Raw genomic sequence first — 25,904 nt, 5'->3', positions numbered from 1 at the left:
CCTTGCTGCTGACACTCAAATGTTGGCAATGCTTAGGAAAGGGTAGTGAGTGTGGGGTCTAGGGCCCAAAAACACCTGCAGGAGACAAGCAAGGCAAGACTCCGGCCCTTCCCCCATGGATCTGTTCCTCCACCCAAACAACATAACTAAGCACCGAGTCTGCATGTACCGAGCCTTGGGGATAAGGCAAGGGGTTTACTACAGCTCCTGACTTCTTTTTTTTTTTTTTTTTTTTTTTTTTTTTGACAGGCAGAGTGGACAGTGAGAGAGAGAGACAGAGAGAAAGGTCTTCCTTTGCCGTTGGTTCACCCTCCAATGGCCGCCGCTGCAGCCGGCGCACCGCGCTGATCCTGGCAGGAGCCAGGAGCCAGGTGCTTTTCCTGGTCTCCCATGGGGTGCAGGGCCCAAGCACCTGGGCCATCCTCCACTGCACTCCCTGGCCATAGCAGAGAGCTGGCCTGGAAGAGGGGCAACCGGGACAGAATCCGGCGCCCCAACCGGGACTAGAACCCGGTGTGCCGGCGCCGCAAGGTGGAGGATTAGCCTATTGAGCCACGGCGCCGGCTCAGCTCCTGACTTCTTAGAGATGAGTCCAGGAGGGAGAAAGATTGAGTAGGCAGTGCATGACCATGGAGTGAGTCTCCAGAGAAATACAGTGGGAGAGGGGTATGTATAGAACCAAACTCTGAGGAGACACAAGGAGGAAGGGGATAGATCCGATTAGGGAAGTCACTCTAGAGAAAGTGACAGTTGAGCTGTGATTTTTTTTTTGACAGAGTTAGAGACGGAGAGAAAGGTCTTCTTTCCATTGGTTCGCCCCCAAATCTGAAGCCAGGAGCCAGGTGCTTCTTCCTGGTCTCCCATGGGGTGCAGGGCCCAAGTACTTGGGCCATCCTCCACTGTACTCCCGGGCCACAGCAGAGAGCTGGACTGCAAGAGGAGCAACCGGGACAGAATCCGGCACCCCAACTGGGACTAGAGCTCCGGGGTGCCAGTACCGCAGGCAGAGGATTAGCCTAGTGACCCGCAGCGCCGGCCAAGCTGTGATCTTGAAAAGTGAATAGCCTTGAAACAAAGTTAGAGAAGGAGGCTCGCTGTAGAACAGGCATCTGCAAAGATGGGCTAGCCTGAGAGCGCACGAGGCATGGCTTGCAGTGTTTTAGAGACTGTGCTGCTCACGGGGGTGCTAAGACATGAACAGCAAGTAAGTGTCCATTTTACAAATATTTTAATTGCTTCATTGAGGACATTCTTAAGTGAAACTAGCTCCGCCATCCTTTTTTTTTTTTTTTTTTTTTTTTACATTTATTTGACAGGTAGAGTTACAGACAGTGAGAGAGAGAGAGAGAGAAAGGTCTTCCTTCTGTTGGTTTTTTCCCCAAGTGGCCGCCACAGCCGGAGCTGCACTGATCCAAAGCCAGGAGCCAGGTGCTTCCTCCTGGTCTTCCATGCAGGTGCAGGGGCCCAAGCACCTGGGCCATCCACTGCCTTCCCAGGCCACAGCAGAGAGCTGGACTGGAAGAGGAGCAGCAGGGATTAAAACTGGCGCCCATATGGGATGCCAGCGCCAGTGCCGCAGGTGGAAGAATAACCAAGTGAGCCATGGCGCTGGCCCCCGCCCTCCTTTATAAAAAGTTTATTGATTTATTTATTTAAAATGTAGAGCAACAGAGAGAAACAGAGGTCTTCATCCACTGGTTCGCTCCCCCCATGGCCACAATCTCTGGGCTGGGCCCGGTGCCAGGAACGCCATCCAAGTCTCCCACGTGGGTGGCAGGGACCCAACTACTAGGACCATCATCTGCTGCCTTTCCAGGTGTATTAGCAGGGACCTGGATCAGAAGCAGAGTACTGAGGACTCAAACCAACACTCCACGATGGGATGCTACATTGCAAGTGGTGGCTCAACCCTCTATGCCACTATGCTGAGCCTGCAAACAGGTGTCACACACATGGGCCATCAGATGTCATGATGAGCTGGGGTTGTAACCAGATTTTGAACAAGGGAAAGATGAATCATGACAGTGGTGGCAGCACGGAGGCTTCCTTTGGAAGGCTGAGTGTCCGAACCTGGAGACCCCAAGGTGGAGTGAGGAGGCTCGGGCAGAAATCCAGGTGGGAAATGATGAGGACTTAAGGAAGTGATTGGCACAAGGGACAAACTCAGGAGAGATGCTGTGACAGATACAGTAGAGGTGACCATGTGACCAGCTGATTGGGGCAGGGGGGAGTTCAGCTGTGGGTGCTGGTTGTCGACAAGTGTACCACTGGAGTAGGTACAGGTTGCAAGGTGAGGGAATGGGCAGAGGTGGTGCCTGGAGCTTTGGGTATACTGATTGCACTTCTCCAGGTAAAAGTGCCTTGCAGGATGTTAAAAATAAGGGTTTGGAGTTCAGGAGCCAGTCTAAGAAGGATCAGGGTTCAGGATTTACAAGTGCAAAAATTATACTTGAGACTACGTGTGGCTTCGATTACCCAGAAAGAGTATAAAAGCCAGAGGATAAAAGTGCAGGAAAGAAACCTGATGACAGTGGGGTTCTAGAAGCTCCAACAGAAGGGAGCAGTAGAGAGGGAAGGTAACTATGCCATGAGCCTCAGAGAGGGCAGGAAAGGTAAGGATGGGAAAACGGTCCAATACTGTTAGAAGCAACAAGATGGAGCAGGCATCTGATTTCACCTGCAGGCAGGTTTGACAGATGAAGGATGGCAGGATCAAGTTGTGTGGGCTTCTGCTGGAAGACGCACGCTCAGCTATTCCCCCCTTTCTTGAACACGTGTCTCTTGTAAATTTAGCAGTGTCGAGATGTGGGTTTCCACGTGACTTCTTTCACGGATGGTGTCCCCTTCATGTTCCTTGGAGATTGAAGAAAACCTTAAATTTCCTGTACAGTAATGTGAAGCTCACAAGCATAAAAAAATTTGGCAGAAGTGGTTTATTTGTTAGCAACAAAAGTTATGTTATGAAGAGTTCAGTAGAAGTGTGGCTTTATGTTTTATGACATTTCTTACATTGAGTGGCAACAGGGTAGGTAGATAGCCAAGAAATAACTTTTACTGCAAATAGTGATTCATTGCTGTAAAGATTTTAAGGCAATCTTAAGCCTTGTAGAGAATGATCTTATCCCATTAGCACAAATAATATTTCAGCCAGAGACATCAATGTAAGCCTTCTAAAATCTTGCTTTCAAAATGTTGGTGCATAAAATAATATAAAGGTACTTTGAAAAATTCATTGGAATGAAATTTGAAAGAGAAGCTTATCTTGATGAAAAAAATTTTTAAATCCATGCCTGGTTTTTTAATCTCATGTGTTTTCCATGAACGTGTTGAAGGCCTGCACATCTAGTCATGTGCTCTACCTCTCCTGACTTCCCTGGGACGTGGGATGGCCCGTGTCTGCCTGAGCTGTGTACACTGGCACCTTACTTATAGGAAAGAAAACACAGATTAGTTTCATGTTCCATGTACATATAAAGCAAAATGTTGGAGTGGAGAAGCAATGTTTGTGAGAAGTTATAAAGCTCGGAAGGAAACAGTACAGTCAAATAGGATTCTGCACCCTAATACATGAGCCTGAGGAAATGCAGAGGTATGGTTGAGTTATTCTTTCTTCCAGATACTCTGTATGGCTCTAGATTGGGTTGGGTTTGGTTTTGAGTGATGACTTTTAGTGCTGTAAGTCACAATAAATAAATAATACACAATACACATTTCTCTGTTGCAGAAGGGTTTTGAGGTCTCTGTGGTGGTTGTGTGGTAAGGTGGAGGAGGGCATGTTGGCTGACAAGTGAGGCGTGGAACATCTCCTGGACTTAGGTTGCTCTGGGGCAGCTGATGTGTGAAGAGGCATAGCGCCGCAGCTGGGCAGCTGGGAAGTTGATCCCCCATGGCAGTGGACAGGCCTCTTTGTTCCTGGGCCTCCACCTGCTTGTTTGGGGAACACAGGAGGGAATCTGAAATGCTGGCGTTTCCAAATGACATTTTCACAAGATCATCCCTTTGGAAAGAAGCTGTGAACTTGTTTAGGGTGACACTTTGTTCCCAGCAGCCACCTGCCTCCCAGTGAAGGTTTTTTGATTAACCAGATCAAATTTTCTGGGAATTGGGACCAGCAGTGGGCTGTGGTGCAGTGGGTTAAGCCCCCACCAGCATCCCTTATCCAAGTGCCAGTTCTAGAACTGGCTGCTTCACTTCTGATCCAGTTTCCTAATAATGAACCTGGCAAAGCAGCAAAGAATGGCCCAAGTATTTGGGCCCCTGCCCCTCAAGTTGGAATCCTGGATGGAATTCCTGGCTTTGGCCTGGCCCAGTCAAGGCTGTTGTAGCCATTTAAGGAGTGAAATAGTGGATGGAAGATACTCACTCCCCCCCACCCCGGATTTTTGAATAAATAAGTAAATCTTTTTTAAAAAAGATTTGGAATTTAATTACCATGAATCATTAATCAAAGTTTTTCGTTCCTTTGATTTGAAAGATCATAAGGCATCTGTATCTATCACCCTGATTGCCATCCATGGGTGAAAACACAGCTCTTCCACAGGCTTGTGCTTTGTGGTTCCCAACTGTGTAGTCACTCTAGGAATGAGGCAAGAAGAGGAGGCAGCAGCTGACCTCTCTGAGGAGGGGTTGGCTCCTAGGGGCCTCTGATAACCTTAGCATGGGGGTGGGAAGTGCACGTCCTTTTGTGAGATGCTTGGGTGGGAGAGGCTCAGGGTATCGTGGCAATAGCCAGGATGTCTTCCCCCCATGTTTCACTCCCCACTGGGAAGAGATTGTTTTTGGCTTCAGACAAGACTTGTGGACCTTCCAAGTGTATTTGCTTAGGAGCACCCTTACGTTGTGCAGTGTAGTCAAAACACATCAAAGTGTGTGCTTTCAGTGTGTGTTAGTTCAGTGTCTAATTACAATAACAGGAGATGGCTGTGTCAGCATCATGGCCAAGTTCACCAGCAGGGGAGAGGAAAGCTGATTATCTTTCTCAGCAGAGGATAGGGCAGCACTGTGGGAATTCAAGGCAAATAGGATCAGATTGGGGCGGGGAGAACTGAAAGGGAAGCGAGAATGGGGCTGCTTTGACTCTCTGGGCAGAAGGCTTGCCATCCTTTTCATCAGTTTTCTGGAAGAACGCCTGTTCCACCCCAGAGCATGAAGTGAAGGTTGCTTCTGGTCCCGCAACGGCAGCCGTCTGGAGTACTTGGCCCCGTCTGACAGGCTGCTCCCCGAGGTAACATCAGCTACTAAAAACAACAGCAGTGGGAGCAGCAGCGTGTGATCCATCTCCCTGTGCTCACTGTAAATCCTCACTGTTCTGTACACATCAAGAAACTAGAGAATTTCTACTTCTCTGCTTCAATTGGTCTCAGAACTCCTCCCTCTTAGTTCCCAGGACACGGAGCACTTGCTAGTGATTGAGAGAGATGACGTCACAGGCAGGAATCCCCGAGGCTCATGTCTGCTAGGATAACTTCAGAGTTCCCTCCTCGGTGGGTGCTGGTTTACTGTGAAGTCCAGGTTGGACCACGATGGGTGTGGGAGCTGAGAATACAGCGTAAACCGGCTGCCTGGAGAGGTGAGCCCACGGTGGGAGTCTTAAGGCTAAAAGCTGGCGGTTTCTCTCTGCACTTGCTATGTGCTTCCTGCAGCTGTAGGTAGGAAGAGCACTGGCCATGGGTAAGCCGTTGGGATTTTCTTTCCTTCATTCTTCTCAGCTTTCAAGTGTCAGACACTGATCATAGTGCTTTGCCCGTGTGAATTCACTCAGCCTCATAATGAGTACATAAGTATGTGTCCTTAGTGTCTTTGTTTTACTGATGAGGAAACTGACAATGTGCGAAGAAGCTTGCAGCTTGCCTGAGCACAGACTGGACTTGGAACAAGCAGCCTCTTTATGCACTGGCCGCTGAGAAATGGAGTTGGAAAATCTCCTTGAAGAAGTCAAAAGGAAGAGTAACTCCTGATGTGGATAGGTACAATTTCAATAAAAGTTGACGCTCAATATTTTATCATTTCCATTATGATTTCTCGTTGTTTAACGGTTATTAGCAGTCTCCCCTGTTGACTCAGAAGCTGGGTAACAGCTCTTGTAAAGGACAGAACTGAAGAGAAGTTGTACATCATCCTGTCCTTACGGTCCATTTGTCTTGCTAAGTTATAGAAGGACCATTACCTTATAGGGCTAAAAATACAAAATGAGTTTATGGGAAAAGCCCTGAGGACCACAGTCGGCATGTGATAATGTGTGTGCGTACTGTCTGTTACTGTTGTTGCTGTGAATCGAACAATGATGTTTGCAGCTGCATTGCAGTATTGTTTCAGAGTGCTCATGGTATTTTCTGGAACTGGGGAGAAGTTGTTGAACTGTGAGGTAGTGGTTAGGATGCCACTGGAGATGCCTGCAGCCCGTCCTGGAGTGCCTGCTTCGAGCCCTAGCTCCCCTTTTCCTAATCCAGCTTCCTGCTAACGTATATGTTGGGAGACAGCATGTGGTGGCTGGAGTACCTGCGTCTCTGCCACCCATGGGGAAGACTCAGACTGAGTTCCAGTCTCCTGGCTTCCGCCCGGCCCAGTCCTGGCTCTGGCAGGCCTTTGGTAGATGAACCAGCAAATAGGAATTTCTCTGTCATTCTGCCTTGCAAATATAATGAAAAAATAAATACATAATGTGAACCATTTTAAAAATGACTAAAGTAATAGAGAACATTCCTGAACTAATTTAAGAGTCTAGAATAAACCATTAATCCAACTTTGCCAAAACTGTTAAAAGCTTCCTTCTTCCTATCTCTCAGAAATTAATATGTACTTAATAGTGTTTTAAAATATGAGATGGACTTGCAGTACAAAACCAAAAAATAGATTGACAAAACTTTTCCTACTTCTTACGGCCTCACCTCATCGTGATGGAGGAACTCAAGCAAGGAAAGCAGCATTTCATAGTGTGGTCATTAATAGTCACTAGGAGCATGTGAAATTACAAGTTTTGTCCCCACTGGAGAGCAAGTGTCAGAGTGACATAGTCAGCAGAGGTATGGTTAAATGCAAACCGCTGGGTGGTCATAGTTCCGATTGGACAGCGTTAGAACATGGTAGGAAGGGCATTCATGACATGATTTACGTTTCTCTCATCTCTGATTTCTCGTCGGCTTGTTCTCCCTCTCCCGGTGTTACTATATCAGAGAAAAAAACTGGAAATTGAAACCACTGTGGATGGGATGCCCGAAACACAGCCTGTGGACTCTGAAGTGTCATGATATTTCATGATACCCGGAAAACTGGCCAGGGACTTGACAGACATCAAGCCATAGGCATAGGGGCACACGAGAGGGAATCAGAACTGTGTGGCCTCTGAAATAATGAATCCCTTTTTTTTTTTGTCAGTGGGAAAGCAGGGAAGGCGACTGCATCACGTCCTCAAACCGGGGCATTGCCCTCAGCGTGGGAGTCCATGTCGGGGAAGTTCCTTTCTTGCTGTTGACCTGGCCCCAACTCCGTTACCTGAGTGCCTGAGTGGTTGGGGGAGGGGGGGAAGGAAACACTTCCTGAGAGCCAGCTACCAGTATCTTCATGAAAGGCAGCCACAGGGTCACTGCATTTTCCCTTAAATAGACCATCTGCAAACCGTCATTTGAAAGCCAATTTTTAGAATGTTCTCCCAATCTGTTATTTAGTGATATGTAACCATACTACTGTGTATACATACCAACATCATTGTTTTTTTAAATTATAAAAATTATAATAATGTAGAGGCCATAAAGATAATATTTTAAAATAACAACTAACAAGTGAGCGGTGTTGACTATGGCAGGCGTGGTTCTCTTTTTCTCAAGGCAGCTCATTAACTCTCCTGCTATCATTAATATATCAAGGTGCAATTCATAATCAACAATGGCACACATAATCCCATTTTTCAGCTGCCTTCTGGGGTGTTTCAGAGCCTTTGTGACAGACGTGAGTCTTACTATTGTCAGGTGCGAGTACATTAAGGGTAAAACATGCCACCTTAGACGATGTTCTTTGGTAATATTTTCTGTCAGGAACTTCTTTGAAAGATTCTTTTAACTTGTGCGCTCTGTGGGGGATGGTTTAGTTAAGAACTTAGCAACACAGTGCACAAGGCCATTTAGCTGAGGACACAGGTACCCCTGTCCTGTGAACGCAATGGGCATTCACAATACACAAGGCCAGGGGAGTGAGCGCCAGAGCTGCAGGCATGCCGTGGCGATGGCTCGTGACCTGCCACACGAGGGCGCCAGCGTCCATCCAGTTGGGAAATGCTAGGAAGGCTTTGATTTCTAGGTGAAAAATCTGAGAGGCTCACACGTTTCTCTTAGACACGACTGATTATTTTTAGCTCCCCTGCGTACTGTGTGCTTCATGTGGAGAGCACGCACCAGGGGAAGAAGGGATGAAGAGGTTCCCAGGCATTGAGAGCCCTGGGAGTGGGGAGAAGCACAAAGGAGCTAAACCCGGCTCCTTGGTTTTCTGTGTTTCCTGCTTCACATCCCGGTTTCGACATCTGGCTGCAGGGAAGACATCTGAGGTTGTGTCTAGAACCTTCTACAGGCTGGAGGGCTCATGCTGGCTTTGTCTGGGGGCTCCCCAGAGTTAAGGTGCACGTGGCGTGGCACCTGTCTCCATGTGGCTAAACTGTAGGCTTATTGTTTCGACACCCTCGGGTGGTTTCCCGTGACTACCCCTGTGGCTGAATGGGCACCAGCCCCTTGTATCTGAGATTATTTCTGCTCTCTATTCAGTGGTTGCGTTTCTGTTTGCAGTTGTGTTACGTTTGTTGAAGGGCCCAGGAGGCACCTTGCAGTTACAGCTCACCGAGCTCCAGCCTCATGGATGATTGTGGAAATGCAAAAAAGAAAATAAACACTATTACAAAATAGTGGCTTGGAGCTGGCACCACAGCTCAATAGGCTAATCCTCCACCTAGCTGCGCCGGCACGCTGGGTTCTAGTCCCGGTCGGGGCGCTGGATTCTGTCCCGGTTGCCCCTCTTCCAGGCCAGCTCTGTGCTATGGCCAGGGAGTGCAGTGGAGGATGGCCCAAGTGCTTGGGCCCTGCACCCCATGGGAGACCAGGAGAAGCACCTGGCTCCTGCCATCGGATCAGCGCGGTGCGCCGGCCGCAGCGCGCCGGCCGCGGTGGCCATTGGAGGGTGAACCAACGGCAAAGGAAGACCTTTCTCTCTGTCTCTCTCTCACTATCCACTCTGTCTGTTAAAAAAAAAAAAAAAAAATAGTGGCTTGGAGAACTTTTGAGAAAAGGGCATCTAACATTGAACCTACTTTAGAGAAGCCTAAAAGAGAAACTGTAAATGTTAAAACTACCGATTTGTCACCAAATATATTCCTAAAGAGAGATTGGGTTGGGTATATGGTCGAGGGTGGAGGGGTGTTGTCAGTTGCATTTGAGGGGTCAATTAAAAGTTCATGGAAAAGAAATATTATTAAAAACTATACGTGCTTTCAAATGTTCTTGCACTAAATATCTTTTCTTTGAATTTTTAAAATTTACTTGAGAGGCAGAGAAACAGAGTGAGCACCATCCACTGGCTTACTGCCCAGATGCCCACAATGGCCTGAGCTGGCCAGGCCGGACCTTGCAGAAGAGAACACAGTCCAGGTGTCCCACACGAGTGGCAGGGACCCAGCTACTTGAGCTGTCACCTGCCGCCTCCCAGGGTGTGCGTTTCTCAGAAGCCATAGTCAGAAGTGGAGCCAGAACTCAAACTGAGGCGCTGCACTGTGAGATGGAGGTATCCCAAGGAATGTCTTAACCACTGTGCCAGACAGCCACACTTAGCTATTTGAAAGGCAGAGCAAAAGGCAGAGAAAGGGAAAGACAAAGAGAGAGATCTTCTATCTGCTGGTTCACTCATCAAATAGCCACGCAACCAAGGCTAGGCCAGGCAAAAGCCAGGAGTGAAGAACTCCATTTTCATCTCCCACATGGGTGCAGGGGCCCAAGTGCTTGGCCCATCTTCCACTGCCTTCCCAGGCACATTAGCAGGGAGCTGCACGAGCAGCAGAGCATCCAGAACTTGAACTTGTGCCCCAGCATGGGATGCTGGCATCATAAGTGGCTAAACTCTGTACCACAATGCTAGCCCCTTAAACTTATTTTTTAATTCCATTTTTCATGAACTTTTGAAATCTTCCCATGTAAGACTAGTGTGTCTCTTTGACTAAGTAAAATAATTAAAAATACAACTGGAAAATCGCTAATTTTTTTCAGTATAGTTGTATTTATTTTATTTAAATGGTTTTTAAACACTTTTTAAGATTTATTTTTATTTATTTGAAAGTCAAGTTACACAGAGGAGAGGCAGAGAAAGAGGGAGGTCTTCCATCTGATGGTTCACTCCCCAATTGGCCGCAACGACCAGAGCTGCGCCGATGAAGCCAGAAGCCAGGAGCTTCTTCTGGGTCTCCCACGTGGGTGCAGGGGCCCAAGGACTTGGGCCATCTTCTGCTTCCCCAGTCCATAGCAGAGAGCTGGACTGGAAGATGAGCAGCCAGGACTAGAACCAGTGCCCATATGGGATGCCAGCACTTCAGGCCAGGGTGTTCACCCACTGCACCATAGCGGCGGTCCCAAATGTGTTTTATGGTTATTATTTGTGAGTCATCAGTGATTTCTGCCCGATCTATAATGCTGCAGTAAGTCAGGAAGAGGCTTGATAGAATCTTTCTTAAAGAGGAGTACTTATTTAGCTCAGGTATACCTGAAGCCAAAACAAGGTAAGCATTTGTTTAAGTATAATATTAGTAATTTTAAGATTCATCATTGATGAACCTGTTGCTGTGTATTTGGAGGGTCTGATTTCTCAGGTGTAGAACGTGACAGCTGTGCATGTTGTCCAAGCAGCATGTCCCGGTACAACCAACAAGTAATGCAGGGCCCTTGCTGAAGAGCTTGGGTGGCCCAGGACCTGTGTGCAATTGCTGGTAAGCAACAAAAACAAAGCATGCAAGCCACGCAGAAGTGCTACAGGTCCCAGAGGAATGGAGGCCTGGAGGTCGGAGATGCTCCTTAACAAGGAGTCTGCAGAACTGGGGTCGAGTCCTACCCATACCACACAGCTTACTTAAACCATCTACGCCCCAGTTTTACCAGTGGTGAAATGGGGTCCTGACACCCAGTATATGGTGGTGTCGGGGGGATTCATGTAGTGGGTGTCGAGTGGATGCCCTAGAGGTCAAGGTGACCTGTAGGGAACAGACTTCTGCAAAGCGAAGCAGCTGAGGAAGTAAGCACAGGCTTGTACAGTGGAGCCGCACAAGCACCCTGACTGGCAGAGTGAAAGCAAGGTGCTCAGGTGTGCAGCTTGGTCTCGATGCTGGCTCACTGTCTGCTCAGGATATTAATAGTGAGTATAAGCAGTTACCACTGCTTTTTTATTTATTTCCCCCTCAAAATATCTTTTATTTAAGGAATACAGACTGCATGCATTTCATAAGTACAACTTTTTTTATTTTTAATTTTAATAAAATAGATAATTTCATATTACATGGAGAGCAAGTCGATTCATATATCGTTGATAAAATTTTAGAAATATATTCTATAAAAAGTTTAGTATTTGGGAATTCATTATAACATGATTTCTACAGGTACAGTGTTCCCATCCTCACCCCCATTCTTATTAATTTTGAAATTTAAAAAATACAGAAAAGTACAAAAAATAAGACAAGATATCCATATACCACACTCCAGAAGTAGCCACTATTTTCATACTTACTTGCAAATCTTTAGGAGATGCTTCTGTAAAAAACCAAAGTCCCCTTCAACCACCCACCTCCCACATTCATGCCCTACCCTTCTCCACTCTTCACAGGAGACCAATGTCAGGTCTGTATCCTTCCAATTAATTTCAAAAACATTTACATACATATGTGTGCACATGTGTGTGTATATATACATATATATCTATTACCAATGTTAAGTACTGTTTTGTTAAGGGTTTTAATTCAAATTTACAAACTCATTGTACTATATGCATCACTCTGCAACTTGATTTTTCCCTCAATTTCTGAAATATTCCTGTTAACGCATGTTTAAGAATATGGTGATTGTTCCCACCATACCCACCCTCCCACCCTTCTTCCTCCCTCTCCCATTCCCAGTCCCATTCTCCACTAACATCCATTTTTTATTAACTTTACACACAGGAGATCAACTCTATACTAAGTAAGGGGTTCAAAAATTTGCATAAAAAAAAAACTGTTCCTCAACAGTCATGACAAGGGCTCTTCAAAGTCATTGCATTTTGAAGTTAATTTCACTTTTTTTTTTTTTAAGAAACTTAACTTTAAAGAAGCACCCAAGAATGATACACCTTTTGCAAGCACTTAGACATAATTATAATACAACTCTTTGAGGACAGAGGTCCTGCATGGGAAGTTAGTGTATAGTGACTCTTATTGATTTAACAATTAACACTCTTATGTATGACATCAGTGATCACCTGAGGCTCTTGACAAGAACTGCCTAGCCTATGAAAGCCTTTTGAATTCACAAACTCATCAGTATTTAGACAAGGCTGTAAGCAAAGTGGAAGTTCTCTCCTCCCTTCAGAGAAAAGTTCATCCTTCTTCAATGGGCAGTTATTTCCACTGGGGTCTCACCCACCAAGGTCCTTCATGTAGGACATTTTTTTTTTTTGCCACAATATCTTGGCTTCCCATGCCTGAAATTCTCTCATGTGCTTTTCATTCACACCAGAATGCGTTAAGGGCTGATTCTGAGGTCAAAGTGCTATTTAAAGTGATTGCCATTCTATGAGTCACCTGTGTGGACTGCTTCCCATGTTGGAGCATTAACTCCTTTTTAATTCTATTATTATTCCCAGACCCTTAATTCTATCCATGTGATCACTTTTACACTTAAGATGGCATTTTTACCACCCAGCTTAAGGGAATTTGGGGTTCCATGGGAAGTTCTTAAACTGTACCCTTAGAAGTAAGTCCATAGGAATGTATGCAGAACTATACAGCTTTATAGTTACAAACTTCATACACTTCATAATTACAACTTTATTCTTCCCACTGTGCCCAACCTCCCACCCTCCCACCCATACTCCCAACCCCTCTTCCTCCTCCCTCTTATTCCCACTCTTTTTTTTCCTGAGATCCATTTTCAATCGACTTGATACACATGTTTAACTCTGTTAAGTAAGAGTTCAGCAAATAGTATTAAAAAAAAAAGCTTCCTCAACAGTCAAGACAAGGGCTGTTCAAGTCATTGCTTCTGAAAGTGTCAATTTCACTTCTACAGATTGCCTTTTAGGTGCTCTATTATCACAGATCAGGGAGAACCTATGGTATTTGTCCCTTTGGGACTGGCTTATTTCACTATGATGTTTTTCAGATTCATCCATTTTGATATAAATGACCGAATTTCATTTTTTTTTACCACTGTGTAGTATTCTATACTGTACATATCCCATAATTTCTTTATCCAGTCATCAGTTGACAGGCATTTGGGTTGATTCCATATCTTAGTGATTGTGAATTGAGCTGCAGTAAACATGGGGGTGCAGATTACTCTTTCATATGCTGATTTCATTTCCATTGGGTAAATTCTGAGGAGTGGGATGGCTGGGTCATATGGTAGGACTGTATTCAGATTTCTGAGATATATCCATGCTCTCTTCCTTAGTGGCTTTACCAGTTTACATTCCCACCAACAGTGGGCAAGGTTACCTTTTCCCCAACATCCTCACCAGCATTTGTTTGTTGATTTCTGTATGAAAGCCATTCTAACCTCGGTGAGGTGAAATCTCATTGGTTGTAGATGCTTGGATTGATTTCTGGTGTTTGTATTCTGTTCCATTAGTCTATCCATCTTATTACCACCACTTGTAATTTTTTCTTTTTGTCTCCTGGCTGCTTGCCACAGTGCTACATGTTGTATTCATTTATTGTTTTTAACATTCTTTTGCAGCCCAAGATTTTCTTTTGGTGCACAGTTTGATAAATATTAACACATGTGTAGATCCCATATAATCACCACAATCAGTGTGCAGAACAAATGACTTGTGCCATTATAGTCACTCCTGCCACCCTTACCTACCTCCCATCACCCATGGTTGTCTGTACATTTAATCCATAGGATAGTACATCCACTCCATGCCACCCTAACGCCCAACACACTTGCACATTCCAGGTCATGTTCCAGCTTATTAGCATCAAGAGCTTGTGAGCCATGATATTGTCACACCTTGCTCTAATCCCAGTGCCCAGCACGGAGCCTGACACACAGGAGAGGGGCTTCCAAGACCAGCACTGAATGCGTGAATCCCTCTCTGCTCCCCACTTGGAACTCATTCTCTAAACTCTTCAACATAAGGTTGAGAAAGTTTAAGAAACTTGACCATGCCACATAATCGTAAATTCCAGAACTAGGGTTTGTTTCCATCAAAGGCCTGTGATGTTTCTATGTAAAGATGTTGTAAGGTGTCCGGCGCGTAACAAATCTTCCCAGGCAGATGACTCAATTAATTCACAGGCTTTTATTGGGGTTCCGCTCCCAGGCGAGGTTCACCGGTCCCAACAGAGCGGGGGCCAGAGAAGTCACGCATCAGAGATTGGGAGAGCTCCTTTTATAGATTCAGGGCACGGGAATTAAAGGTTGAGGCGGGTCTGATCCTCATTGGTTGACCTTTAGGCACCCGCAGGGACCTTGACAAGGACTTTCTTCCCTGGAAGTAGGCCTCTCCATTCCCGGAAGTGTAGGCCTTCCCAAAAGCTACCAGGTGTGTCCTGATCTTTTGGGTTAGTTTAACTCATTTGAAAGCGTGTAAGTCAATTCCCCAATTTTTAAAATAATGACTTGTTAATGGGTTGATGCCGGTGATCAAGTTGCCCTTGAACTACTACCAGAAAAAGCAAAAGCTGAAACCCTGTTTGTTTACCATTAAGGTGCAAAATCCGATTCTCAAGAGTAAATGCTGAGCTCTTCCTAATGTGAGGACAGTGCGGGGGTGGGTGGTGCCACTGGCTGGTGGTGCACCTGAAGAGAGGCACAGGAGAGACTGAGTGGAGCTCTGGCTTATGCCTCCCTGCCTGGTATATGTGCACCAGCCAAGCAGGCAGAGAACACAGCTTCCCACATCCTGGCCTTAGCCCTTTGGTCACTGGAGGAAGAAGCTGCGGTAGATTGTCCCTCCCAGCAGGGTACAGGGCGGGATGGGCGGAACGGAAGGGGAATGGGAACTGACAGCTTAGGCAGTCTGTGGTTTTCAACTGTTCTACGCAGCAGGAGGAGGAATCTGGCTTTTTTGTTTCATTTGCATTTTCATCCTGAAAAGCATACAGCTCTGAGTTAAAAAGAGCATGCTGTGTTGCTGTGTTTCACACTGGCCGTGAGGGGTCTCACAACTCAGCAAACTCAAACCACCAGAGATGGCACTGTCCCTTTGGTGTATCCTGGGGCCCTAGATCCAGGCTGCCCATTTGCAGGACAGCGGCTTTGGAGAGCTAAGAGGCCGTGCTCCTGGATAAAGTGAGAGCAGGTCAGCCCAGTCCCGGGGTAGGCTAGGCGTGTTCCCTTCCGTGGCTTTACCCATGTGAAGGGCCTCACGTAAAATGCTCATTTCTCAAGCTGCTGTTTGCTTTGAAAATGTTAACAGCAAAGGGGGAAGAACTCTTGTCCTTCCTTCCTCTGTGTGTTTAATAAATACCTGGGGAGCACCTCTACCCTGCCCGGCACTCACTGGGAGAACCAGAGTGAAGGAGACACGCCCGAGGCTCCGTGCCCAAGGCTGACCCAGGTCCACACAGGCGACCCCACAGCAGGGGAAAACCCCACTGTGGGAGGCCAAGCAGCCTCGCGTGTGACACAGCCGGGGCCTGACAGCCGACCTGCCTCCCTAACCTTGCTCTGCCTCCCACTCGGCTGGGGGGGAGGGGGAAGGTGGGATTAAAAGTCAGATCCCGCAATTCTTAACTCAAGGGTCTTCCCACTTCACTTCCTTCTAGGTTCAAGTTCTTACTCTGGTACCTCTGTCTTACGTTGCTTTCGCTGCTGAAATTGGTCAAGTGTTTATTTTAGCCTAAGATCTGTCTCCTAACTGGCATCCTCACTATCACTTCTCTCTTAATCCTCAAAGCGTAGCTTAAGTGATTTTTGCCAAACAAAGTCGATTTTGTTACTGCCACTCCAATCGGTGGCTTTTTGTTACTCATAGGTGAGAGGTCAAGACTCATCATGTGTCGCAGGGGAATGGGGTAGTCTAGCCACTACTTCCCTCTCCTGGCTTGTCTTGCTCCCGTCCTTTGCTCTCTCACTCTCCCATTCTGCCACCTGACCATTGTTTAGGCTCCTCCTCCTCATGTACTTTCCTACCCCAGGGCCCTTGCACCTACTGTTGCAATGTCTCCCCTGCCCCCAACTTGTGAACTTGCATGCAGTTCCCAGCCTGGTCCTTGGGAACCTCAAAGAAGTCCTTTCCAACATGTACCTTTGTGGGCTGGCCTCACAACACCAAGGGCCTCTCCTTGTGGCATTGACCAGACTGGCAAGCTTGTGTTTACTTGTGTAGTTATTAATCAGAGTCTGTCTTCCCCACCGAATTGTCAAGATCAGGCCATATCTGGTGTCCCTCAGTCACCCTTTTATCCACGCTGCCTGCCCTAGCACCTGTCATGTGGAAAGTGCTCTGCAAACATCTGTTGACTTTAAAAAAAAAATGACCATTTTCTCTCAGCATCTAGAGCAGAGCTGAATGAAAACAGATTGGGAGAGCACAGAGTCGCCCATGTCCAAATACAGAGTATCTTCTAGTATCAATCTGAGTAAAATAATTTCACTTAATGGCTTCAGCTGAAAAAGCCTTTAAGGTTTATTGCTGTGAGGTGGAGAAGCCTCTTAGTAGAAGTGGATGTTAGATACAGCTTACCTATTCATTTATCAGTTTTCTGAAAATGAACACCCCAAGTGTTTATGTGATCCTACTAGTCAATGTTTTACTCTCCCGTTAGAATTGTTTTTTCAAATGTGATGTTTTCCCCCTAGCTTTACTGAGGTATGGCTGACCAAAGCTGTGTGTATTTGAGGGGTACAAAGTGAGGATTTGACATACATATGCAGCGAGAAATGACTACTGTGCAGGCACGTTCATCAGCACACTCACCACTTCACGTAGTGACCAGTGTGTGGGTACAGAGGACACGTAAGGTCTGCCCTCTTAGGTAAGTTCAAGTGTACAGTACAGTGTTCCTAGCTGTACTCACCTTGCTATTTATTAGGTCCCCAGAGCTTGTTCATATTACAACTGAAGGTTTATGCATTTCCTCAGCCCTGCCCTACAACCCCTGGCAATCACCATTTCTACTCTCCGCTACTATAATTTTGACTTTTTGGATTGCACATGTAAATGAGATCTTGCAGTATTTGTTTTTCTGTGCCTGGCTTATTTCACTTAGCATAATGTCCTCCAGTGTCACAGATAGCAGAATTTTTGACTTGTTTGTGCTAGAATAATATGCCAGTATGTGTGCATCACGTTGACTTTTTTCCTTCATCTACTGATGGACACCTCGGTTGTTTTCCAGTACTTGGCTGTTGTACATAATGCTGCAGTGCACATGCAGACAAAGGTGTCCCTTAAAATACTGATTTCATTTCCTCTGGCTCTGTACCCAGACAGGGGTTTACTGGATCACACCATAGTTGTACTCTTAACTTCTTGAGGACCTGCCATACTGTTTTCTGTAAAGGATACACCAGTCCACAGCCACACCAAGAGTGCACCAAGGTTTCCTTTTCTCCATGTCCTGGCCAGCGCTGTCGTTTTGTTTTGTTTTTGATAAGATACATCCTGGCGGGTGATATCTCATAGGTTTTTTCTTTTAGTTTTTAGTTAGTTTTTAACAGATTCAATATGCTTCGCAGACACATTTGAGAAACATAATGATATTCCCTTCCTCTCTCCCTTCTTTTTTTTTTTTTTGAGATAACATTTTAAATTTAAATTACAATAAAAAGGCTTACTACTTTACCAAATAAGAAGTTTAATAAGTAAAAGGCCCTAGTTGGAATATAGACAGTGGCTATAAACAATAATTGAATGGAAATTATACTACTAGAGTCTTTTTTAAAGATTTATTTATTTAAAAGGCAGAGATAGAGAAGGGGAGGGAGAGAGGGAATCTTCCATCCATTGGTTTACTCCTCAAATGGCTGCAGTGGCTGGGGCTAGGTCAGGCCAAAGCCAGGAGTCAGGAAATCCATCCCAGTCTCCCACGTGGGCGCAGTGGCCCAACCACATGGGGCCATCTTCCACTGCTTTCCCAAGTGCATTAGCAGGGAGCTGGATCAAAAGTGGAGCAGCTGGGACTCCAGCTGGCACCCATATGGGATGCTGGTGCTGCAGGCGGAGGCTTAACCGTCTAAACCACAGCGCCAGCCCCTTTGCTACTCTAGTTTATAAGATCTGTGATTACTTTAAAATGTACTGTATACGGATGAAGTGGCGATTTTCCCTTGTAGTTTTTATGTTTTCCTGATGACTAATGATGTCGAGTACTTTTTGCATATACCTGTTGGCCATTTTATTCGGATCTTTTTTTTTTTTAATTTATTTGACAGAGTTATAGACAGAGAGACAGAGAGAAAGGTTTTCCTTCCGTTGGTTCACTCCCCAAATGGCCGCTACAGCCGGCGCTGCACCGATCGGAAGCCAGGGGCCAGGTGCTTCCTCCTGGTCTCCCATGTGGGTGCAGGGCCCAAGGACCTGGGCCATCCTCCACTGCCTTCCCTGGGCCACAGCAGAGAGCTGGACCGGAAGAGGAGCAACAGGGACTAGAATCCGGTGCCCATATGAGATGCTGGCGCCGCAGGCAGAGGATTAACCAAGTGAGCCACAGCACCGACCCCTTATTCAGATCTTTTGTCCATCTTTTAATCACAAAGATTAAGAGAATATTAGTAAATATAAATGCATCATAGTAGAAATTTCCCAAAGTGAGATTTGAATGGGACAACTTCTGGGAGTCATTTCTGTGGAGATTCTTCAATAGAGAAGAGAGAGAGGGATACAAGAAATGCTTTTGAGGAAATCATGGCTGAAAAACTTTGAAGTTTGATGAAAGCACTATATTCAGATTCAAGAATGAGAAACTCCAAGCATGTGAAACATGAAGAGAATAACAGCAAAGCACATTATACTCAAACTGTGCCAAATGGCAGTAAGCAGAGTTTTATTTGCCTTTCCAATCATGCCCCTCTAGGACATCCAGGACAAGTTGAAGAGAAGTCGTGAGAACATGTGTTTGTACATTTTGCCCAATTTTAGAGCGAAAACATTTAGGAGTTCACCATGAAGTCTGACGTTAGCTGGAGACTTTACAGGGATGCCCTTTATCTGACTGGGAAAAGTTCCTCTTAATCGCAGTTCACTGACTTTAATCATGAAAGGTACTGATGTCAAGCATCTTTCCACATACGTGGCACTTTGTATGTCATCTTTGTCTTTGGAGTAATGTCTTATTTAGTAAGTTGGTTTTTTTTTTTTTTTTTTTTTTTTTTTTTTTTTTTTTGCAATGGGGTTGTTAGGAGTTGCTTAGGTATTTGGAAAATTAACCCCTTATCAGGCACATGGTTTGCAGATATTTTTTCCCATTCCACACGTTGCCTTCTCATTTTGTTGACTGTGACCTCTGTGAGGCAGCAGGTACTTAGTTTAATGTGGTCCCATTTGTTCTTCCTTTTGTTGCCTGTGCTTTGTGATGTTGTACCACCCCCCAACACACAAATTACCAAGACCAGCATCAAGGAGTTTTTTCCCCCGTGTTTTCTTCCAGGAGTTTCAGTGTCAGGTCTTACAATTACGTCTTTAATGCATTTCAAGTTCATCTTTGTATGTGATGTAAGGTAAGGAGGGTCCAGTGTCCTTCTCCTACATGGGAGTTTCCAGTGCATATTCGTGGTCAATGGTTGGTTGACCACGTGTGTGTATTTCCAGGCTTTCTCTTCTATCAGAGGAGTCATAACTGATCTGGTTTTCTTCCACCGCTGAGATGTAACAGGTGCGACTCAGACTCGGCTTTTTAAAGTTGCAGCAGTCTGGTAGTGCACTGGCAGGATCTCAGTCCATGGGAGATGAGGGGCCAGCAGGTGCTGAAAGAAAGCTGGAGAACTGACGGGGAGGAGGTGTCAACTGGCTGTGTCCTGGGAGGCCCGGGCCAGGCTGGGTGCCCAGGAGAAGACACAGTTTGAGGAGTTCAGGATGCAGCCCCAGGAAGATGGGAGAGTTATCTGAGAGTGGTAGGAAGAACCCTCCCAAAAGGGCCTTTCTCCAAAGACTTAAGGCCAAGCCTGCTGAGGCTGAAACAGAAAGAGCTGAGGGGTTCAGTGGCAGAGCTGAAACCAGCACCCAAGCTCAAGTCTCCAGGTAGCCCCTGAGTGTGTGCTGCATGGGCTCCTTGTCTAGGGGGCGACAGAGAGGCCATCTCATTGCTTGGGCGGTAGCAGAAGTGACTAACCCGGAGACCCTTCCCTGAATACTTTTGCCGCATTGGACCGCTCTATTTACAGACCGCAGACAGACAACCACAAGGAGCCCCTTGCGGCGTCCTGGCGGCTCACTGCTTTCTGTCATCCTCTCCCACCAGGAATCCGACGGTGTTTCCTGCCACTACTGGTCGCTGTTCGACGGTCACGCGGGATCCGGGGCCGCGGTGGTGGCGTCGCGCCTGCTGCAGCACCACGTGGCGGAGCAGCTGCAGGACCTCGTGGAGATCCTCAAGAATTCCGCTGTCCTGCCCCCGACGTGCCTGGGAGAGGAGCCCGAGACGACGCCAGCCCCCAGCCGGACTCTGACCCGCGCCGCCTCCCTGCGCGGAGGTGTGGGCGCCCCAGGCTCCCCCAGCGCCCCGCCCACACGCTTCTTCACGGAAAAGAAGATCCCACATGAGTGCCTGGTCATCGGGGCTCTGGAAAGTGCGTTCAGGGAGATGGTACGTAGCGCCCCACGACCTTCTCTTCTTGGGAGGTTTGGGAACCCTGCGTTCTCCTTGCATGGCTCCCTGGCAGCTGGATAGCAGCACTCTTGGCAGGGGATGTTGGCAAAGATTAAAAAGGAGAGTGCATGAGGTCGTAGATTAAATGCCTACTTGATCACACCTGTTGCGTCAGCCTCAGGGTGAGGCCAGCAGGTGCAGCTCCACCTGATTGAAATAGGAGGGTGGTTGCTCTCTGCTGGACACATGTGTCTCAAGTCCAGGTGTTTAGCAAAATAGCATTTAGTCAAGTGCTCACAAGCATCCTTCCTCCACAGAAGTGACCTGAGAACAGTGCTTTGACCAGGATGGGCCCTGTGGGTCACTCTGCTGGAGCAGCACAGGACCCACAGCCCATATCCAAGAATGCTTGGATGGTAGGGAATGGGGATTTGTCTGTTCCTGCTGGAATGAATCTGGTCAGGGTGTCCCAGGCAGCCTGGCTCCTGAGAATGCTTGGGAAGGGTGTGCAGCTGTTTTGAAGTGGTCCCTTGCTGTCCCTCTGCCAGCAATAGAGGATGAGGTAGGCGTGCTCCTTGTAGCTCTGGCCACCCCCTCTCCTCTCTCTGGGTTCACGTTCAAACTGAGGCGGTTGTTTTTGACCTCAAGATCTTTCCTGAGCAGCAAGTTACATAGAGCAAGGCACTTAATGATTTTTATTAGGATTTGTGAGTAAGGCAAATGCAGATTAAAAACACTAGGAAACAGGGACAAGGTTATTTAGGAAAAAGAAACCGAAGCAGGAAGATTGACTCCTATTCAGGCTTGCTGTTCAACTCACTCTCTGGCTCTTGTAGAAGCTCTGATGTGTTTCTGCCAATTGGTAGATGGCACAGTGCTGAGGCACCATTTGGGGCACCACATCCCATCCTGGAAGTGTGTGCATTAGGGACCCAGCATCATTTCCAATCCAGCTTCCTACTAGTGCACACCCTGGGAGGCTGTAGGTGATGGCTCAAATACTTATTCCCCTGGCACCTTTATGGGAGACCTTGATGGAGTTCTGGGCCCCTGGATTCAGCCTGACCCTGCCCCAGCTGTTGTGGGCATTTGGAGAGTGAACCAGCAGATAGAAAAAAACTCTTTTTGGCTCTCTGCCTTTCAGATAAAAATGAAAAATAGTAAGTGTCTGTACATGCCAGTATCCAGAATGCTAAATACTTGAGGCAAAATTTTGACAATAGCCTCCCTGAAGAAAACGTTGACTCAGGAGGAGTGGAAAGCAAAGGAACTGGATTTTTGTTTCTTTAGTGATTGCTAGTGTCTCTTGACTTGGAACTGCTGTATTCCCAGTTTCATCCACTAGAGGCCAATATCACATTGACTCAGGCCTCCACAAGGGTCTCAGGCTATTCCCGCCCATTGTGGCTAAGGGTTGCTAGCAACAAACATACTTGTAATGAGAGGTTCATTCACAAATTTGTCCCAGCATTTAATTAGCTAGTTCATCACCTGAAATTTTTCTTGAAAATTTAGTTGCCAGGAAAAAAAAATTGCTTGCTTTACTTTTGTGGGGAGCAAACCGGACTAGACTGAGTTACTGGAATTAAGACTTATTCTATGCATCTGCTCTCCCACAATATGGCGCTGGGAGAGAAGTAAACAGCTTCCACACAGCTGCCTCCAGTTCAGCTAATAAACTGTAGGACCTACTCCTGATTGGAGGAGAGCAGCATACTCGGCGTGTGGGCAGCCGAGTTAGGATTGGCAGAGGAGGACTATAAAGGAGGAGAGAGACGGCATGCACCAGGAACATCTAAGGGGAACATGTAGCTGAAGGAACATCTGTGCAGCCCCCGAGAAGAGCCGGCCGGCGGTGTGCCGCTCCCCTGCGGAAGTGGGGAATGTGGCCAGGGGGAACTGCCCTTCCACGGAGGTGGAAGGGATAGTAGCCAACCCGGGAAGAACCAGCAGCAAACCCGGGGAGGGCCGAGCAGACGAAAGAACAGCGCAGGGTTCAGTGTCGCTCCTCCACGAAAATGGGGAGTGACATAATGGTGCCGTGACTCGGATAGGAAACCTAGCTTGGATAGGAAACCTAGGTCGGATAGGAAACCTAGCTTGGATAGGAAACCTAGGACGGATAAAAAACTTAGGAGGGAAGAAACGGGAAGAACTAGGGAAAATATCGGAGAGAGAAACTAGCAAACAGCCTAGGGAAAATATCGGAGAGAGAGACTAGCAAACAGCCTAGGGAAAAGCCGGACGAAAAGGGTGCCGGAAGAAGCTATTGAAAGCCTAGGCATAGACTCAGATACGGACTACGGGGGGAAGCTGGGAGAAATCTCTAAGGTCGAAAGCGAAAGTGAAAGCTAGAACAAACAGACTCGGACGCGGACTGTGGGGAGAGGCCAGGAGAAATGAGGGAGGAATATCGTTGAAGGAAAGTTTGGGGAAACATACCGGGTAGAGAAAAATGTTAGGGAAATTGAAGCCGCGGGGGGCAGGCCAAGGCGGACACGAAAGCCACTTTGGGATTCTCAAGTTAGCCCGGGAATAGGGGGCGAAAAGTTGAAACTAGAAGCTGAAACGTAAGCCAGATTGGGATCCGTCTGATTAGCCCGGGGAGCAAAGGACGGGAAGCCAGATCGTGGGGCGGAGACGTATGCTGGGTTGAATTCGCCAGGCTAGCCCGGGGAACTTAGATTGAATGCTAGTGGCGGACACGTAAGCTACGCTGTGTTACTCGCGGAAGCCGCCGTGCGCAGAGAGAGCGTGCGGGGCACAAGTAGATAGGGAACGGGGCTGGCGCGAGGCCGTGGTTCAGACGCGAAGGGCGTGGAGACCGCGGAGCGCGGGAAGCCAAGCCGCGCAAAGCCGAGCCGCGCAGATGAGAGAGGCTGAAGCAGCTCAGAGCCGGCGAGGCGCCGAGAAGCAGCCTCGGGGCGGGGCGAGGCGCCGGAAAGCCGCAGGGATAAGAGAAATAGAAGTTTAGAAGCAAAGTGAGAGAAATAGGAATGCTGGAAGATAGAAGTAAAATGGGAGAAATAGGAATGCCCGGAGATAGAGAAATAGAGAAATAGAAAGGCCTCCCTACAACACTGCAATGTGAGAGCTTGGATTCGGTCTGCCTGATTAAGTGAGGCGATGAGCACAATGAGCACCTGCGGCGGCTAGCAGCTTATGCGCCGCAGGTCACCGAAGACAGGCACGAATTAACATCAGTAAGGCCTCCCCACAAAAAGACAATGAGAAGGCTTGGATTCGGTTTGCCTGATAGGGCTTGTAAGCCCCTGCAGGCTCGACCAGAGCATGCGCTGCAGGGCACCGAACACAGGCACGCATCAGCGCCTAAAAACCTCCTCACAACATGGCGAAGAGAGGACCCGGATTCGGTTTGCCTGATTGATAGGACTTGTAAGAGCCTGTGGCAACTCTAGCAAGTAGAGCAGAGTGTGTGCCGCGGGACACCGAAGACAGGCACGTATCAACGCCAAAAAATAAAAAGAAAGGGGGATCTGTGGGGAGCAAACCGGACTAGACTGAGTTACTGGAATTAAGACTTATTCTATGCATCTGCTCTCCCACAATATGGCGCTGGGAGAGAAGTAAACAGCTTCCACACAGCTGCCTCCAGTTCAGCTAATAAACTGTAGGACCTACTCCTGATTGGAGGAGAGCAGCATACTCGGCGTGTGGGCAGCCGAGTTAGGATTGGCAGAGGAGGACTATAAAGGAGGAGAGAGACGGCATGCACCAGGAACATCTAAGGGGAACATGTAGCTGAAGGAACACCTGTGCAGCCCCCGAGAAGAGCCGGCCGGCGGTGTGCCGCTCCCCTGCGGAAGTGGGGAATGTGGCCAGGGGGAACTGCCCTTCCACGGAGGTGGAAGGGATAGTAGCCAACCCGGGAAGAACCAGCAGCAAACCCGGGGAGGGCCGAGCATACGAAAGAACAGCGCAGGGTTCAGTGTTGCTCCTCCACGAAGAGGGGGAGCGACAACTTTCACATGTAGTTCATTCAACCAGTAGATATTGAGAACCAACTATATTCCAGGGAAAAGGACATGGATCAGTGTAGGCATAGGTGGATATTGAACAAGTGCAACAGAAATGGGAAGAGTCTTGAGAAGGGAACTTCAAGGTGAAGTGAGAGTCTGGTGGAGAGGTGAGGGCTTGCGTACCCAAGGAAGTGACATCCGGGGTGGGTAGGAGATACAGCCAGGGAGCTGGGAGAGTGTTCTGGTCTGAGGAGAAAGTGGGTGAAGAACCACATCAGAGAACACAGCTGGGCCAAAGGCAGCAAACTGACATCTGCCACAGTGGGAAGATAGAATTCCAGGGCAGGCCCATTGCAAGGTGTGTGGAGGTGCTCTGGAGCCCACCTGGAAGAACCTGGTGTAGCTTATTACAAGGTGAACATCCCTTACCTGACAGGCTCGGAACCAGAAGCGGATTTTGGGTTTTGGAATATTTTACATTTATATAACAAAACATCTTGGAGAGGCAACCCAAATCTAAGTACAAAATTCACTTACATTTCATTTATACCTGACATAGATACATAGCCCAAAGGAAATTTTATATAATGTTTATTAATTTTGTGTATGAAGCAGTTTCTTGGTGTAGAATTGTCCACATAGAAAGTCATGTTGGCGCTCAGAAACTTTATCAGATTGGAACATTCCAGATTTCAGATTTTCGGGTCTGGGATGTTCTACCTGTGTGAACAAGAAGCTTTGAGCTACATCTCCTTTCCGCCTCCCCCCCCACCTTCCAGCTTCCTCTTCACATCTCTGTCCCCCGGTTGTGTCTCTAATGCCCAACACACACCATATGGTTCTCCACACCGTGTGGTTGGCCTCTTCTGTGAGAACACCCAGCAGTTCGTTGCTTCTCATGGTGTTTGGTAGTGGCCACTCTGATGCCTTGCCAGGGACGGAGCCAGTTGACCACTGTT

The 25,904-nt window shown here is 47.3% G+C and overlaps 1 protein-coding gene across 2 annotated transcripts in view; it reads left to right on the top strand.

Annotated features, from left to right (window-relative positions):
- PPM1H (protein phosphatase, Mg2+/Mn2+ dependent 1H) overlaps positions 1 to 25,904 on the top strand; it is a 301,454-nt gene that overhangs the window by 117,339 nt on the left and 158,211 nt on the right. For both annotated transcript variants that reach the window (XM_002711306.5, XM_051846392.2), the window contains exon 3: positions 20,618 to 20,962. In XM_002711306.5, the coding sequence (XP_002711352.2) occupies positions 20,618 to 20,962 (345 nt within the window). The remainder of the gene's footprint in view (positions 1 to 20,617; positions 20,963 to 25,904) is intronic.

The sequence above is a fragment of the Oryctolagus cuniculus genome, chromosome 11 (genome assembly GCF_964237555.1).
Source record: "Oryctolagus cuniculus chromosome 11, mOryCun1.1, whole genome shotgun sequence".
In the NCBI taxonomy this organism is placed as follows: domain Eukaryota; kingdom Metazoa; phylum Chordata; class Mammalia; order Lagomorpha; family Leporidae; genus Oryctolagus; species Oryctolagus cuniculus.
Note: the sequence above shows the minus strand (reverse complement) of the source record. Positions and strands in the feature narration are given on the sequence as shown.